At 42.5% G+C, this 16,364-nt stretch overlaps 1 protein-coding gene across 1 annotated transcript in view; it reads right to left on the bottom strand.

The window, feature by feature from the left end:
* TMEM132B (transmembrane protein 132B) overlaps nt 1-15,446 on the bottom strand; it is a 926,737-nt gene extending 911,291 nt beyond the window's left edge. The window contains exon 1 of the mRNA XM_063964601.1: nt 14,984-15,446. Coding sequence (XP_063820671.1) covers nt 14,984-15,062 — 79 coding nt within the window. The 5' untranslated portion in view covers nt 15,063-15,446. The remainder of the gene's footprint in view (nt 1-14,983) is intronic.
* Nucleotides 15,447-16,364: the final 918 nt, after the last annotated feature.

The raw sequence follows: 16,364 nt of genomic DNA, 5'->3' as shown, positions 1-16,364 counted from the left end.
GTGGACAAGAAATTCAATATTTCTAGGCCCCCTAGTTTGAAGCTCCACCAGTATCATGTAGATAGATCCTTATTATGTTTCAATATTTCCAATTACCGAAAACCGGGAAATTGGGAAGTGACGTGGAATAACCAGACAATGACCTTTTCACACAGAGCTGATAGGATACCCATAGACCCTGAACTTGTACGCCAAATAGCCAACAGTGGAAGGTATTTCCGGAATAGGTATACTCGAGGAAGCAAGACCATGTGGGTTGGAAAAGTATCACCAGGGTACTGTGCTCATATCATCCAGCCCGATACTTGTACTGAGCAGATGGGAGAACTAGGGATTGGGTTTTTCACGTGGAAAGTTTGTAATATGGTGATGTCATATTCTGTCCCCTATGTTCTCCCCGATGATGCCTATTTCATATGTGGGAGGAAGGCGTACAAGTGGCTTGCCCGAGTTCAGAGGGATTGTGTTATATTAGAAGAATACTGCCAGAGGTCAAGACCATAACCCATGATAAGATGAAAGATGTTCACCGCAGAGCTCAGGCTCCTTATACTCATACTCACTATGAACACATCGTCAAGAGACACCTCATAGATAGGACAGAGCACGCAGCCTCTGATTTGATCCACGAATCCACCGGGATTCAATTCCTTCTCGCATTAGACATCACCCGTACTGCCAGAGGAATTATAAATTATAGGTATATCCATGCGCTAGCGAACTTGATAGATAATATCACTGAGATGTATGACGACACCTTCAGGTATACGGGAAGGGAGTTACAAGCTTACAAGAAGGAACTGATTCAGCACAGGATGGTCCTAAATTACATCACAGCCATGACGGGTGGGTACTGTGTTACTCTGGCAACTCAATATGGTGTGAAGTGCTGTACATATATCACGAACAGCACTGACGACCCCACGGAGATCATCGATCAAAAGATGGACGATATCTTGCAGTTGAAGTGGGAGTTCCGGAGGAGACACAACCTTACCCTAACGGCTGTGGGTAATGAGCTGACCGGCTGGGTCTCATGGTTGAACCCACAAAATTGGTTCTCAGGATTAGGAGAGTGGGCTCAAAATGTTATTATGAGTGTAGGGAAGTTTCTCCTTTGTATCCTGGGAGTCGTCATAATTATTGGCTTGATATTTAGGTGTGTTCGAATTCTGACGTGGCGCAAGCACGGCACAAATTTGATGAGTCTAAGGAGCGAGGGCATTGTTATAGCAGCAGATTTAATTTACGACCCATCCATAGAGACAGTGGCCCTCATTCCGAGTTGTTCGCTCGTTATTTTTCTTCGCATCGGTGCGATTTTCCGCTAACTGCGCATGCGCAATGTTCGCACTGCGGCTGCGTCAAGTAAATTTGCTAAGAAGTTTGGTATTTTACTCACGGCATTACGAGGTTTTTTCTTCGTTCTGGTGATCGGAGTGTGATTGACAGGTAGTGGGTGTTTCTGGGTGGAAACTGACCGTTTTATGGGTGTGTGTGACAAAACGCTGCCGTTTCTGGGAAAAACGCGGGAGTGGCTGGAGAAATGGGGGAGTGTCTGGGCGAACGCTGGGTGTGTTTGTGATGTCAAACCAGGAACGACAAGCACTGAACTGATCGCACTGGAAGAGTAAGACTCGAGCTACTCAGAAACTGCAAAGATAAGTCTTTTCGCAATATTGCGAATACTTCTTTCACAATTCAGCTAAGCTAAGATTCACTCCCAGAGGGCGGCGGCTTAGCGTGTGCACTGCTGCGAAAAGCAGCTAGCGAGCGAACAACACGGAATGAGGGCCGTGTTATGATAAGGATTGCAAATGAATTCCATGGCCTGTTTCTTTCACCCGTTTTTCTTTTGTCTCCCCCTCTGCCCAGATACACCCATCCGGAAAAAGACATCAGCCCTACCCAAGAATGTTTATGTAAATGTTTATGTGAATGTATTTTAGATATGTGTCTTATCTTCATCTCTACAAACTTCAGTTAATGACACACATAGTCGACAGGTGATATCCACACATACTAGCACTCACATATGTTCCCCCTCAATGTATCATCAACTAAATGTGCACCCCATTTGTTGGAACAAGAAGCCGAAAAGAGCTCGGTAGTGTTTGTCGGCCCACTTACAGACCCTTAATACGGGATAAGAAGGATTTAATGTATACTTCGCAATACCTCAAAGCTTATTTAGAACATATACGGCATGATGATACATGGGTGGTATTCATGTGACCGCCGGTATGCTGACCGACAGTCACATGACTACCTCCACCATCCCGCCGGCTCAGTATCCCGATGGTCGGCATGCCGACCAACAGGGACTATTTCCACTCGTGGGTGTCCACAACACCCATAGAGTGGGAATAGAACCCGTGGTGACCGCAGGTCGCCACCGAACCCGCAGCGTGGCGAGCGCAGCGAGCCAGCAAGGGGCTTGCAGCACTCGCCCCTCCCCGCTGGGATCCCGGCGTTGGTATGCTGCCGGGATCCCAGCGTCGGTAAGCTGACCGGCGGTCAGGAGACCGCCGGTCACCCATACTACACCCTGATACATACCTCTCAGACATGGATTCATACATACATGCTTTTTACTATCCCACTAGGTCATACCTTTCCTACCTACCACTCTCCCCCGACCATCCAATTTTCTGTAGATATTGTGTAGATATTTTTCCGTTTAGTGATTAGATAGTGGCAGTTATTGGTGACTGCCAAAGGGTGGACTGTCAAAGTCGAAAAATATTGCAGTACACACATCACGTACAAACAACACACAGATGGCCTCCGCGTGTGTACTTGTTCTGCTGTGCGTGCACATATTCACAATTTGCTTATGGTCGCTCCCGCGGTCGTGCGCATCAGCACGTGGTATGGGTATTCATGGTAGAGTTTGTGAACGCATGGAGAGCTATCAAAACACATAACATATTTAATCCAAATAGTGCACAATGTACACATAGTCCCCCTGCACCACACCAGAAAGTTACAACAGTTTAAATGATTCCAGAACAAAGGGATTCACCTTTACAGGATAAGAGGGGACAGACTAAGGTTATAAGGTGGTGTTTGGTATCCAGCTGTAGGGTATTTTAAGGGTAACATTCCGGTGTTGGTCTGCGGAAGATCGCATGTTCCTGTGGATAGTTATGTGCAGAAGCAGAATATAGATATAAACTGTATTTACTGTATATTATGTATGCAGCGGGAATCCAGAGGAGACCACCCACAAGAGCAGTTGGGAAAGACATCGCCTACCTTTTCAAATCGACCTATGACCTCTCCTGTACTGTAAAAGTGCATTCCTGTGTCCAATGGACAAAGGGATTACAGTATCCATTGTATTGCTTTTGGAAGAATTGTATAAATAAAGCCTGCTGCAGCCTGGCCTGACACAAGACTCACAACGTTATCTATTAGATGACAGAGGACCGGACCGGGAAGCGCACGCGAATCTACTCACATATGTACATTGACTGTAGCCATTTACTCTGTTATATTGTAGTGTATTATTTGTATTGTAAACCCCCTTTCAGCAATAATCCACTGTGGTGTCGGAACCCAGCGGTAAAATCACAATTGGTGTCGTGTCCTCATTGCCCTGCTAAGGTTTAAAGTGTTTTATCATTGCATTACATTACTGCTAAGGTTTAAAGTGTTTTATCATTGCATTGCATTACTGTAAAGGGTTAAAGTGTATCTCTGGGTGTGTGCGTGCTGTGTGTACTTTGTACCCCCAGCGCGGTGTTTGTACGCAAAGTCCGTACAGTGATACGGGACTCCGTACGCAAACAGTGTATAAAGTACGTAGCGTGTGTACTAAGGTTAGCGGCCGCAGCAGCTCCATGGTAAAGTGGATTCTAAGTGTGTGTAAGGTACAGCTTTCATTCCTGTAAGATAATCAACATTATCAGTATATACAAAAAACGTTCACAAAACGCAGATTATCCCTACGCGACTTAGCAACTATCATAGGAAAAATAATTGCAATGTCCCCAGGCTTTCGGCATGTACCCCTACTATGCAGGGAAATGCATGGCCTTTTGAGAACACTTATTCACGCTCACTATGCCTGGAAAAACACAATTTTTCTTTCCAGAAGGGCAAAGACAGAGATATCTTATTGGAACAGTCTCTCTCTTCCTCCTCCTCGCCCCCTCCTAGACCCCCCACCTTCAATGACGATAACCACAGACGCCTCTTTGACAGGTTGGGGGGATTCTCTCTGCAAAAAGCAGTCAGGGGCACTTGGTCAACCGAAGAATCCCAGCTGCACATAAACATACTAGAGCTACGTGCAGCGAAACTAGCCCTGAAAGCGTTAGTTCCCGCCCACATGAAAGACTCCTCTATTCATCTATGCTTAGACAACACGACCGCAGTGTCATACATAAACAGAATGGGGGCTACCAAGTCAATATCGCTATGCAGAGAAGCTTTGGATATTTGGAATTGGGCTACTCAAAGGGAGATACTCCTCCTTGCGTCCTACGTCTCGGGACAGTTGAACGAGCTAGCAGACTCCTTGTCCAGAGAAAAATTTTCTCTAGATTCTGTAGCCCTGAAGAACAAAGTCTTCAAAACAATAATACAGACATTCGGGAACTTAGAAATAGACCTATTTGCCAGTCCCACAAACGCTCAAATCCCCCAATTTGTGTCCAGAATATGGACAACAGGAGTATGGAGAATGGATGCGATGTCCTTTCCGTGGACAGATATACCTCACCCATACGCCTTCCCTCCCCCGGCACTCCTTCTGAAAGTACTTCAGAAAATCAGGGAAGACCGGATTTGTGTCCAGAATATGGACAACAGGAGTATGGAGAATGGATGCGATGTCCTTTCCGTGGACAGATATACCTCACCCATACGCCTTCCCTCCCCCGGCACTCCTTCTGAAAGTACTTCAGAAAATCAGGGAAGACCGGGTACCCCACATAGTTCTAGTATACCCAGTCTGGCCATCCAAGGTATGGTTCCCTTTGATCAGCCAACTACGCAAAGGCCCCAAAATTCCCCTGGGATTATCCAAGGAGTGTTTCCAGGGAACTCAGGACACACTAGAGACTCTACCCCAGTGCATGTGGATGGCAATATTACTAGGTTGCTAACCGACCTCTTTGTAGCCTCTCCAACAAGAGCCCTAATTAATGCATCCTTAAGACCTCGTACAAGGGCCAGATATTGTGCAATAATTAAGGAATTTGAAACATAGCGATCACAACAGATAACCCCCGCCCAAAACTCACTAATCCACTTAGCTCTAGACTTTCTGGCTTCTAAATACCAAATGGGACTAGCATCGGCCACTATAAGGTCATACGGCTCGGCCTTAGCCATCATAATCCCAAACTTAACAATCAACAAATTATACCTACGCCTGCTCAGAGGAATTCACCTCTCTAGACCCATACTGCCAAAGTACTCAAACACCTGGGAAATAGAGCCTTTTCTCTCTTTTCTGTCCTCTTGGAACACAGACACTAATATCAGCCTACTATCTCGCAAACTAGCATCTTTGCTAGCTTTAGCTATAGCTGCTAGAGGGGCCGAACTCACCCTCATACACATCTCAGATCCTTGGCTTTCACTCACACCCACTGGATACCATATCATACTCAAAGGTCACACTAAGACCTCTTCCTTTAAAAGCCCGATCGTGGAATTTGACATTATCCGAGATCCTCAAGACTCATCTCTGTGTGTAGCCTTCTGCTTATCAACCTATCTATCCCAGACAGAACAATTCAGAGATGACATAACACAACTCTTTATCACCTGCAGAAAACCATATCGACCAGCTAGACCCTCAACAATTAGGGGGTGGATAGTGGCTTCTATGAAAGAAGCAGGTATCGATACAAATCATTTCAAAAGCCACTCCCTACGGGGAGCTGCTGCAACTAGAGCGGCTGCCAAAGGCATTCCTTTACAGTCCATCATGCTAGCTGCAAGATGGTCCTCCGCTAGAACTTTTGCGAAGCACTACTGGAGACCAACGGACTCGCAAAAAATCGAGTTCCTCAGAGCAACCACCAGATATGTGGTAGTCTACACACCTGATGTTGCTAGGTGGCAAGCCACACGAAGAACAAAACACTAGTTTGCAGGAATCTATGACCTGTAAACTGGATTTGTTCTAGGGAACAGGATTGCCACCTAGCAACAGCTCCCACCCAACCCACCCTCAACATTGCTAGGGCTGTTGTTTCCTCTAAAGAACTCTTCAGATGATAACTTTCCGCTCTCTCGTATTTCCTTAGGCGCACCCACAGACCAGAAGAAGCCGCAAGCAGCTGCCAATAAGGAACAAAAGTAGACTGTGTTCCGCCTTGGACATTTTCACCTGAAAGTTATGACATTTCTACCAGTTTCGAATTATTCTTCACCGCTACTAAACCTAGTGGACAGTTTAGACAGTTACCTTTCCCCACTTCATTTAGGGGAACGTTATGACTTGAACGTTAAATAAACTAACTTTGGTTTTCAATACTGTTCGCGTGACTTTCTCGCACAATAATCCATACATAGCTAGTAAAGCACTGGAGCTACGTAATATGACCTATGTTTTAGGGGGTGGTCTTCAGTATGCCGACTGACGGGATCCCGGCGCAGAGTATACCGGTGCCGGGATCCCGACAGCCGGCATACCGACACTTATTCTCCCTCGTGGGGGTCCACGACCCCCCTGGAGGGAGAATAAAATAGTGTGGCGCGCTTAGCGCGCCAACGTGCCCGTAGCGTGGCGAGCGCAGCGAGCCCACAAGGGGCTCATTTGCGCTCGCCACACTGTCGGTAAGCCGGCGGTCGGGCTCCCGGCACCGGTATGCTGGTCGCCGGGAGCCCGACCGCCGGCATATCGTAGTGAACCCGTTTTAGGGACAGGTTTGTCACCAGTGAGCTTCCGAAAAAATCTAATCAGAGGCTGGGGCGAGCGCCCACGTGACAGTGCGCGCGCACGTGACGTAACGTGTGCGCACCTGTGCGCGCCGGCCAGCCCCTGGAGATGTGGGAGGGAGTGAAAATTCTTTCACTCTCCTCTCCATCAGCGCTTTTCGGGAGGCTTGCTGCCTAGCCTACCTGCTGTTGCTAGGTGGCAATCCTGTTCCCTAGAACAAATCCAGTTTGCAGGTCATAGATTCCTGCAAACTAGTGTTTTGGGAGTGCACCTGCGCACCAGTGACTGTCCAGGGTCTACACACAGGATGAAAGCCAGATACTTTTTACACATTCCCCCTAGCCACAAATTCCCCCTATATAACAACAAATATTTAAATAGAACTAGAGTCATTTAGGACAGGAGACTAGTTTTGCATTCAGCAATAAATGTGCATAAATATTTATATTACACCGAAATTTGCTATATTCGTGTAGCTACAATCAGATCTTTTGTTTTTGCCAGAGCAACTGATGTGTCTCAAGGAGCAAAGTCAGTCTAAACACTGCCATCCTGTGTTCAGTTAACCTAAGCCCACTCTTAATATCAACATTGCGTTACTACTGTACCCATCAGTAAGATTAGGCAGCAGCAATAAACCCAAAACCTGAGACTACTGCCTATTGTGACATTCAGTTGCTAGCCTTCCCTCCACAATTATGTAAGTCAGTTTTCCAGCTGTTGAAAAATGTTAGATTTTTAAAGCTCTCTGTTGAGACAAGCACAGTGACTCAAGGCTGGTGGCATCTGTCAAATCAGTCAGTGCTTTAGTAAGAGGAGCATAAGTCTTCAGAAGGCTGAAAGGTAGCACTTTCATGCTGCCGAAAAACTGCCAGCTACACTAGGCAAGACAAAACAATATTACTACCTTACATTATTTGAGTGTGGAATTCTAATTTATCGAGGTATAATGTGCAGCCTAATTTTCCCGATGTTGTCACTGGGAAGATGGCGCTGCCTATGGTGGAGGGACCCGCTACCCGGACGAAGGTAAGTATACTCGGGGTGGGGGGGGGGGGGGTGGACCCTGTCCTGGTTTATTAGTACCCACTCTCCCCTTCTCTGTGCCAGTGCATTGGGCCATGTACTTTGGAGAAGAAAGGACTGCATACACACAGTAATGTGATCATCACCCAACAACTTTACAAGCCACACTTGAGAAGGTCAATTTGACGATGACCGATTTAAATGAATGACAAAGTCCAGAGAGTTACTGGTCTTGGACCATGATCAATATACAGTGCATTCTAACACTATATTATAAGGAATACACTATTTAAAGCACTGGGCATAGGAAAACTAAAAAAAAACTGTGTAATCTGCTTGAAGCAGAGACAAGATATTCATAGCACTGAAGTCATTTTTTAACTTTTCATTAACTTATTATTCAAAGAAGCTTAAACACCTTTTTTCACACTGCAGAAGTTTGGCTAAGCCACCCATCCACCCCACACAAAATACTTTTATATTTGCATACTGATAACCAGAAGCATTTAGGTTCCCAAACTTCAGTTCTGCCATGTGAGATTTTATTGGCAGAGAATGAAACAGAATTGAGGAGAACAATATCCACTCAAAGAGCAAGGCCAACACTTCTCAGTGTCTTACTATTCTCAAATGGAGTATTAGAATGTAGAGTACATTACTGCGGTCCCATACAAATAGCAAGAGCATAGCCAGAGAAATTCAGGCATTCCTATTTGCTTTATATCTCCTCTCTCTGTGTCCATACTGTCCAGGCATTTGTCTTTAATGAGATCCACTGAAGTAAGCATTCAATCGGAAAAACAATGGAATGTTACATACATGAATTTATGGGGACAGATAGGTTTATAATGTGTTCATATTACTGTACCATTAAAATAAATGCAGGATATGTGTACAAAAGCTAAAAGGATTACTAGTGTTTAGTAGAGGAGAGCCCTAAAATGAGGTGACATATAAAAGATAAGCCATGCTCTAGGATCGCACTGAATAATTCTCAATGTGGCTCTTTAGGTTGGCTCACCATAAAATTACTCTTTACCGCTTTTTCTTTCCTCAGTGAAATTAAAAATGACTTGGACCCCCACCGTCTGTAGTATCAATGGGCTAAAGCAGCATATGCTGTAATGTCATACTATTCTATGATCAACATAAGCATCCTGAAGAGCCTGAAAGATGCCTTTTCTTAGAGGAATATGTAAAAGATGACCCATGGAAAGGATTCTATGATATCCAAAATCTATCTTTTGATGTGACAAACAGAAAAGCCAGAAATGGAAAAGAAAACACAGCTCATCTGGGACAAGAGCAAGTTGACCCTTCGATGCCTTCATATAACTGAGACAGCTACACACAGCTGCCAGTGAGGAGTGATGCCAATGAACATGTGAAGAAGCCAACAAAGCAACAGCCTGGTGTCACTGCCAAACGTATACGCTCACCAGAGCTGGGAAAAGTGCCAGGTGCAAACCATAGTGCCACAAAGGTTGAGTATCTGTTATCTTGGCAGACTCACCAAGGTGACCGTGTTTAGGTAAAGCAGATATAAGCTTTCTTTACAGAAAGTACCACTTTTTATCCAACTTATGTAGCATATCCAGCATGACATATCCAGTCATGGTCAAACCCCTTTTTAGATTAATTTAACGTGTCCCAGTGCAGTGGAGCATTTACAATCTCTGTCTGTTCTTCAGTTCACCGATAAAGTGTCATGTTCCCGTTACATCTTCCAGCCTGAGAGTGTTAATGATACGGTTGCATGCACCCTTGTCACTTCTGGCAGTGAAAGGATTAAAAGATGAAAAGAATAGAGGATAAAACAAATGATTGCAGTGTACTCAGTGAAGAAAATAATGTCTTCCTCAGTGCAAGCGAATGGAAATGAGGACAATTAAGCATTTGTGCCCTTAAGATTTAAATGAGCAATAAAACTTGTCCTTTGACTCATACTTTAACAGAAGTTTACAATTTAAATACATATATTTAGTATAGGAACAGATAGAGAGATAGAGAGATAGATGATAGAGAGATCCTTTGCTCTTAAGCCTCAGTGCATCTAAACAAGACAATGACCGACAGCAAAGCATTACTATCCCCATATTGTTAGTTTTACTGAATTAGATTATAACAAACATTTGAAATACTTCACCTGAAGTCCAGAAAACATACAGAAAAAGGAAATGGATTATATACGTCATCAATATTGAAAAACATTTTCACTGACAAAAACAGTCAGAGGCAAATCCTTAATTCCTCAGACTGTCCCTGGAAATTAGGCAGAACTGGCTACTGTACCATTTAGGGTTTACAGGCAGTTCAGTATTCAAATATTAAATTATGGATTTATCAGCCAGCTCTGCAATGCAACCATTTCCAAACATATTCTGAGTGCTAATTCAATCTCCTTATTTTTGGTTTTATTATGTAATCAGGCTTGTTTCCATTTTTCCCCTTAACAAGGTCAAATTACAAACAGAAATCAAATATTTTCTAAATATCTTACTTCTAGTGAAGGCAAGAGTATCCCTGTTACTATCAGCCACAAACAATGGTGCAAGGTTAATTCTTTCTAGGATTAAAATAAAGTCTATTGTAATTTTATTAGGAAATCCCTGAATAACTGAGGCCCAGTCACCCATCACAAAGCCAGTGTATCATCTATCTCCTGACAGGCAAAGAGCCCTAATGAAGTTTGTTAGTGATGAATATCCTGTGGATTTTTATTCTTTCAGGTTTCTTTCCAATTTACAACACAAAACACAGAGGCATTTAGCCCACTAAGTGCAGCATACAGAACTAGGCTGAAGAAGAATTTCATAGTCTGTATGCTGAACTCTGGCTCTCTCTAATGTGATCTTCCAAACCATCTTCAGAACAGCCACATGTGTCTGTGCAGTGAGTTCAGGCTACATTCCATTGCTAATAAAGTGTTGCCTTGGAAAAGCATGCCACAATTTTGTATAAAAACAATTCACTTTAACAGAACTTTCTTTTGTGTTATAAAAAAAAACCTGGAAAACATATTGTGCAGTTAAAACATTTTATTTATATAAGGTTTAGCAATTCAGCTGTTACTGCACTACAAATCCCATTATGTCTTGGCTACCTGTGATCTAACCTTTATGTATGGTCATTTAAAATGAAAACGGATATTAGTTCTCAAGAACATTTAATCAACCTAATCATTTACTAAAGATGCCCTGAGTTGTACAATATTAAGCGCTACAGATCAGATTGGTTCTGAATAAACTGCCATAGTGAGGATTGCTTTCTAAGGTTCGTTAACTGGTTAATGTATCAACCTATGTAATTAAAAATAGAACCGGTCGATATTCCAAAGCACAGTCAGTGAGGTCCCAAGTAAAATACAGCATTTGATCTAATCTCTCTTGGGTTGAATCTCATCTTAAACACTGGAGACACGTTCACTGCAATACCAGATATAGCTGTCTCTTTATAGACGTATAACAATAGCTCCGTCTGATAACTGGGCTCATTTATAGAATAGAGATACAAGAGGAAATAAAGCTTCCTGCTGGATCCCTGGAGAGCTATACCTGGCATTACCTATGAATAGACACCTCAATAAAGTGAGAAGCAGAACAATTTTGAGACAATAAAATAAAGACTTGGATGAAATCCATTAAAGGAGAATAAGAAGGAAATGGGGTACCAATGAGCAGGGGTGAAAGGGACACATGAGAAAGCTGGTACACGTGGAAAACGAAAAGATGATTAGAAAGCAAGATTGTGAGCAGGCAAAGAGAAAGTGCCAAGTGTTAGGTGCATAGAGATGTCACATTTTAACGCCCACAGATTTCTTTGCACGTCAAGGTGAAAAGTAAGTCTAATACTTGCTACTATACAAACCAAATGCTTGGAGACAGATGATCAGCTGAATGTTTGTTTTGTACAAAATACTATAGTGTAAATGATTTTAACCGGAATTCTTAATAAATGCTACTAACATAAAAATGACTCTAACTACATGATAAAATGATATTAAAGAGAGAGAACGCTTGGTCTATATCAGGTTTGTCAGCATTGTTCTGTGGTCACCAGTACCTATAAGTAATGCCACAGCCTCTAGTTATTGTTCAGAACCAAAAACACAAGTCACTCTACCATTTAGGATATCCTTACTTCTCTATAGGTCAACCATTTGGGTACTACTAGCGAAAATACTAATTAGCATTTTTTCATATCACTAAGTTTCCCCTGATGTCATGTACATAATATTATAGCAATATTATTCTTAAATTGTGGCTGACAGTGAGAGAATAACATTATTATTTAAATACTGAATAATGGCTCACAAAGATGACACACAGGCATAATATGAGTCCAGGAGAAAAGGAGTTTAGAATAGCGCCTAGTGTCATTTGATAATCTAGAACTGTTCTGTAAGCACGAGTCCATGACTCTGCCCTTATTATTAGCATTACAATATAAATAAAGAGGACTTCACTGACACCTGCTTGAAGTTTATTGTACTTTGAAGGTCACCTTATGGAAATAGGTGTAGTCACTATGGGTAGGCAATGTGGATCTGGGCAGGAGTGATTAGGATCCAGGGTGACTGAAAAGCTCTCAATCTGTTTCTCCTCTCTAATATTACAGTCCACAACAAACTAATGAATCACAGCATGTTTATATTGCGCTTGTCATTTCCATAGCCAAATGCTTGTATTGTGCTCTCATAATGTTGCCTCAAGATGGTGAGTCTGTTGGCAAAGCAATAAGGGCCCATTCACTGCACAACAGTAACTGTCACCTACTGTGCCCAGCTGTCAGGCACACGGAGGGACATAACACATACAATTTACATATAACTCAGTCATTTTGTGTATGTGATTGTGTGTCATGTGTGAATAACAGAATAGGTGCTTAGTATTCATTTGATAGCCATATTTAGGTTGGTTTGATTCAGGGAGCATTAGTGAGCGAGAACAACCATTTCAGGTAGTTTCTGTTGAGGACTTTTATGGTGATTATAAGTAACTGGACGGGTGTAGGTACCTTGGAAACACATCAATAGTGGCACTATGAAAATTTGGACTTTTATGGTGATTATAAGTAACTGGACGGGTGTAGGTACCTTGGAAACACATCTATAGTGGCACTATGAAAACTTGGACTTTTATGGTGATTATAAGTAACTGTAGGTACCGTGGAAACTCATCAATAGTGGCACTATGAAAATTTGGACAATAGAAATCACACTCTATGTGTAAAGAGATGTGCAGGTGATTTTACTGTTGACGCATGGACAATTGTTTACAATACCAGCCTCAGAAGTAGTAATGATGGCACTTGGTACCAGCCTTATTAATAGGACAGTAAAATTTTATTTTTTAATAGCATTACCATGTACTATAGTTTTGATTTATTTCATAGATACCTATGAAATCCCCTCATTGTTTTCGTGTATACAAATCCATGGTACAAGACATACTGAAGGAATGACCATTTCTTAGACAGCCTTCAACTCCCAAAGTCACAGTACAGAAGGAATTAAAACTGGAGTGTGTATTATAACCTTTGATCAGTAGCCTCAAGAGTATAGTGAGCTTGCAGCACTGTGTCAACATATTATATCAAAGCCTTTATATTATCCAGTGTGTTGTTATCACTCATAGAGAATGTTTCAAGTATAAAATATATCACCAAACATTACCTTGCAGTTTTAACGGCTGTGGTGCTTATGTAAGCCACTGTGGATTGATGAGGTTGGACAGTGATTGTAGATAGTGGGATAGACAGGTAAAAAAGCAACGGTACATGTTCTAGACTTCACACTTGTAGCTTGAATATATTGAGGGTGAAAAATCTACCCAGAGAAAATGTATCAATTGGTTTCAAAATGAAACAATTAACACATGTATTTCTTATTCATGTGCACTTTGTCAAACAATAGAAGCATAATATCTATTACATCAGTGTTATTTCCAGCAACAGAGAAGACAACTCTAAATTCTACGTATTAACACAAAAGCAAATTACTTGGCTTTTGCATACTCTGATTTGTTTATTTTAATTGCAGAAACTGTATAGATGCTCTATTTACTACTAAACAGCTGTAACATAACAGTCTCTGAATGGGGCATTATGCAGCCATTATAGTCCAAAACACTGTTGAATGCATTAATTGAGCGACTGTGCTACCTTTTTAAAAAAAAATCAATTCTGTCTCAACACAAGGGTATAGACAGAGCATATTAATGTAATAGTCCCCACTGGGTTACAAAGCAAACACTTACTGCAGTTGATCTGATTTGTAAGGCACAGGGTAATTATTAACTATTCCCCTGTGTACCAAAAAAGAGGTAATAAAGATGGGGGGGGGGGGGGTGATATAACTTCCTTCCTCCTGTGGTAGTGTCAAATTCCATGTAATCGGGAATTAATATTTATTTATTATTACATCTATGCAGACATGAATCCCCACAGAAAAGCGTTATGTACTTTGCAGATTTATAAAGCCTAATGCTCATTTATTATGTATAGTTTTGGGGAAGAACTTAAGCCAACGCTTGGGACTCTGCATGCAAGTGCAATATACTGAATCTTTACTGACCAAAACTTATGCTTGCTGCCTAATCTTATCAGGAGTATATTGTGTAGTAATTAACCTATTTTCCTAACAACACGTGTTGGCTATGGGTGAGCAATGAACATCTCAGCGCTTTACCAGGGGGAAGGAAAACCCCGAGCGTTTCCTTAAGGATGTCTTCAATTTGTATGTAATGCTTAACTTCCCCACTTTCATATACTGTAAAACCCTCCAGGCTGCTTCGAGAGCCGCTTATATCGACTGTTACTTTCCTACTGTAGGTCTGGCACTGTTAAGAAGGAGGGATGGAGATATGAGAGAGAGAGAGAGAGAGAGAGAGAGAGAGAGAGAGAGAGAGAGAGAGAGAGAGAGAGAGAGAGAGAGAGAGAGAGAGAGAGAGCAGGAAAGAACAGAAGAGGGAGGAAGGGAAAGAGAGAACAGGAGAGAAAGAGAGAGCAAGGGAGAGAGAGACGGGCAGATGGTTGTAGAGAGGAACTTTAACTAACCTGTGCACAGCAGGGCAAGCGATAGCAGGTGCAGTGCGAGGAGTGGGGGCACTGTCCTGTGTTTGCCAAGCCAAGTCATCTTTGGGGTTCCCAAGCAGAGCTCACCAGTTATTACAAAGCAAGGGCATATCCTCGTGTCGCTCACAGGAGAATCAAGCACCAGCTACCTGGTAATCCCACATAAGGATGTGCTGGCAGGCTGAGATGCCCGCTGCTTGCATCGCACAGAAGCGTGGTAAGTGCTGGAAAGCAACTTTGTAAGCTCTTAGAACAACAGAGTAATATCCACAGACACTGGCCCGGACAGATGTGGGAAAGGACTTTTTAAGGCATGTTTGGAGATGCTCCCAGTTGGTCCCAGCTCCGGCTGTACTCCTGGCAGAGAAGACGATGCTTCACCTCTGTGCTCTCCTGAAAGCAGCATCTTCCCAGCCCCACCAGTGACAGAGATCTGGGCAGGAAAACTCCCCTTCAACTCCTTGAATGTGAGAGTGGGCGGGCTGAGTGGATTGGCAGCCTCTGTGTACCACTAGCAGGCGCGGTGGGGGCTGGGAGGAGTGGGCATGGAGTGGCAATGGCAAGGTATTGTGCCCAGGATGTGAGGGTCAGGTGTGCATACAGATACCTGTGCACAGTCTCAGCTGCTTCCTATACAGATGCTGTATGTATGTGGCATCCTGCACATAATATTGTATGTTCGTGAGAGCCACACACTATAACTCTCCGATGTCACTCTTAGTGAATGGGAGAGCCTGATGTTCTGATGAGTTGTGGCCATTCCACCTTTTCCCTTTACTACAAGATTTTTATACGGTATTTTCTGTGTGTTCATTCCGTCCTGTGCCTGCAAACTGTAATAATAATAATAATAATAATAACAACAACAATAATAATAATAATAATAATTATTATTATTATTATTATTATTATTATTATTATTATTATTATTATTATCCTTTATTTATTCTATGATAAATAAAGTGACTGCACAGTATATATGTATACTCACTGCAGTGTCTATTGCCCTGCACAGAAGAGAATTCGCTAGAAAAGGATATATCATGTATTAATAAGCGACTGGCTCTGGGCAACTTGTAGTGCCTTCTGCACCTGTAATTCCCTCTTGTTATATATGTGTATCATAGCGGCTATTATTTTCTAAGGTCACTGACATAAGCACGTGACAGAAAACAGTGTACACTGTACAGTGTGTGGAAAAAACAGCAATTTCTTACTTTAGAGCTAAGGCAGACATATAGCCAGAATACATGGACAGTATCTGTCTTCTGTAAACATACTGCCTCAGATGGAGGAAATTACACTCTTCATACACTAACAAATGTGCAGAATTTTTATTAACCTCTGACTTCAGTTTAATAAT

The sequence above is a fragment of the Pseudophryne corroboree genome, chromosome 1 (assembly GCF_028390025.1).
Source record: "Pseudophryne corroboree isolate aPseCor3 chromosome 1, aPseCor3.hap2, whole genome shotgun sequence".
Classification (NCBI taxonomy): Eukaryota; Metazoa; Chordata; class Amphibia; order Anura; family Myobatrachidae; genus Pseudophryne; species Pseudophryne corroboree.
The sequence above is the reverse complement of the archived record's forward strand: the minus strand, read 5'-3'. Positions and strand labels throughout refer to the sequence as shown.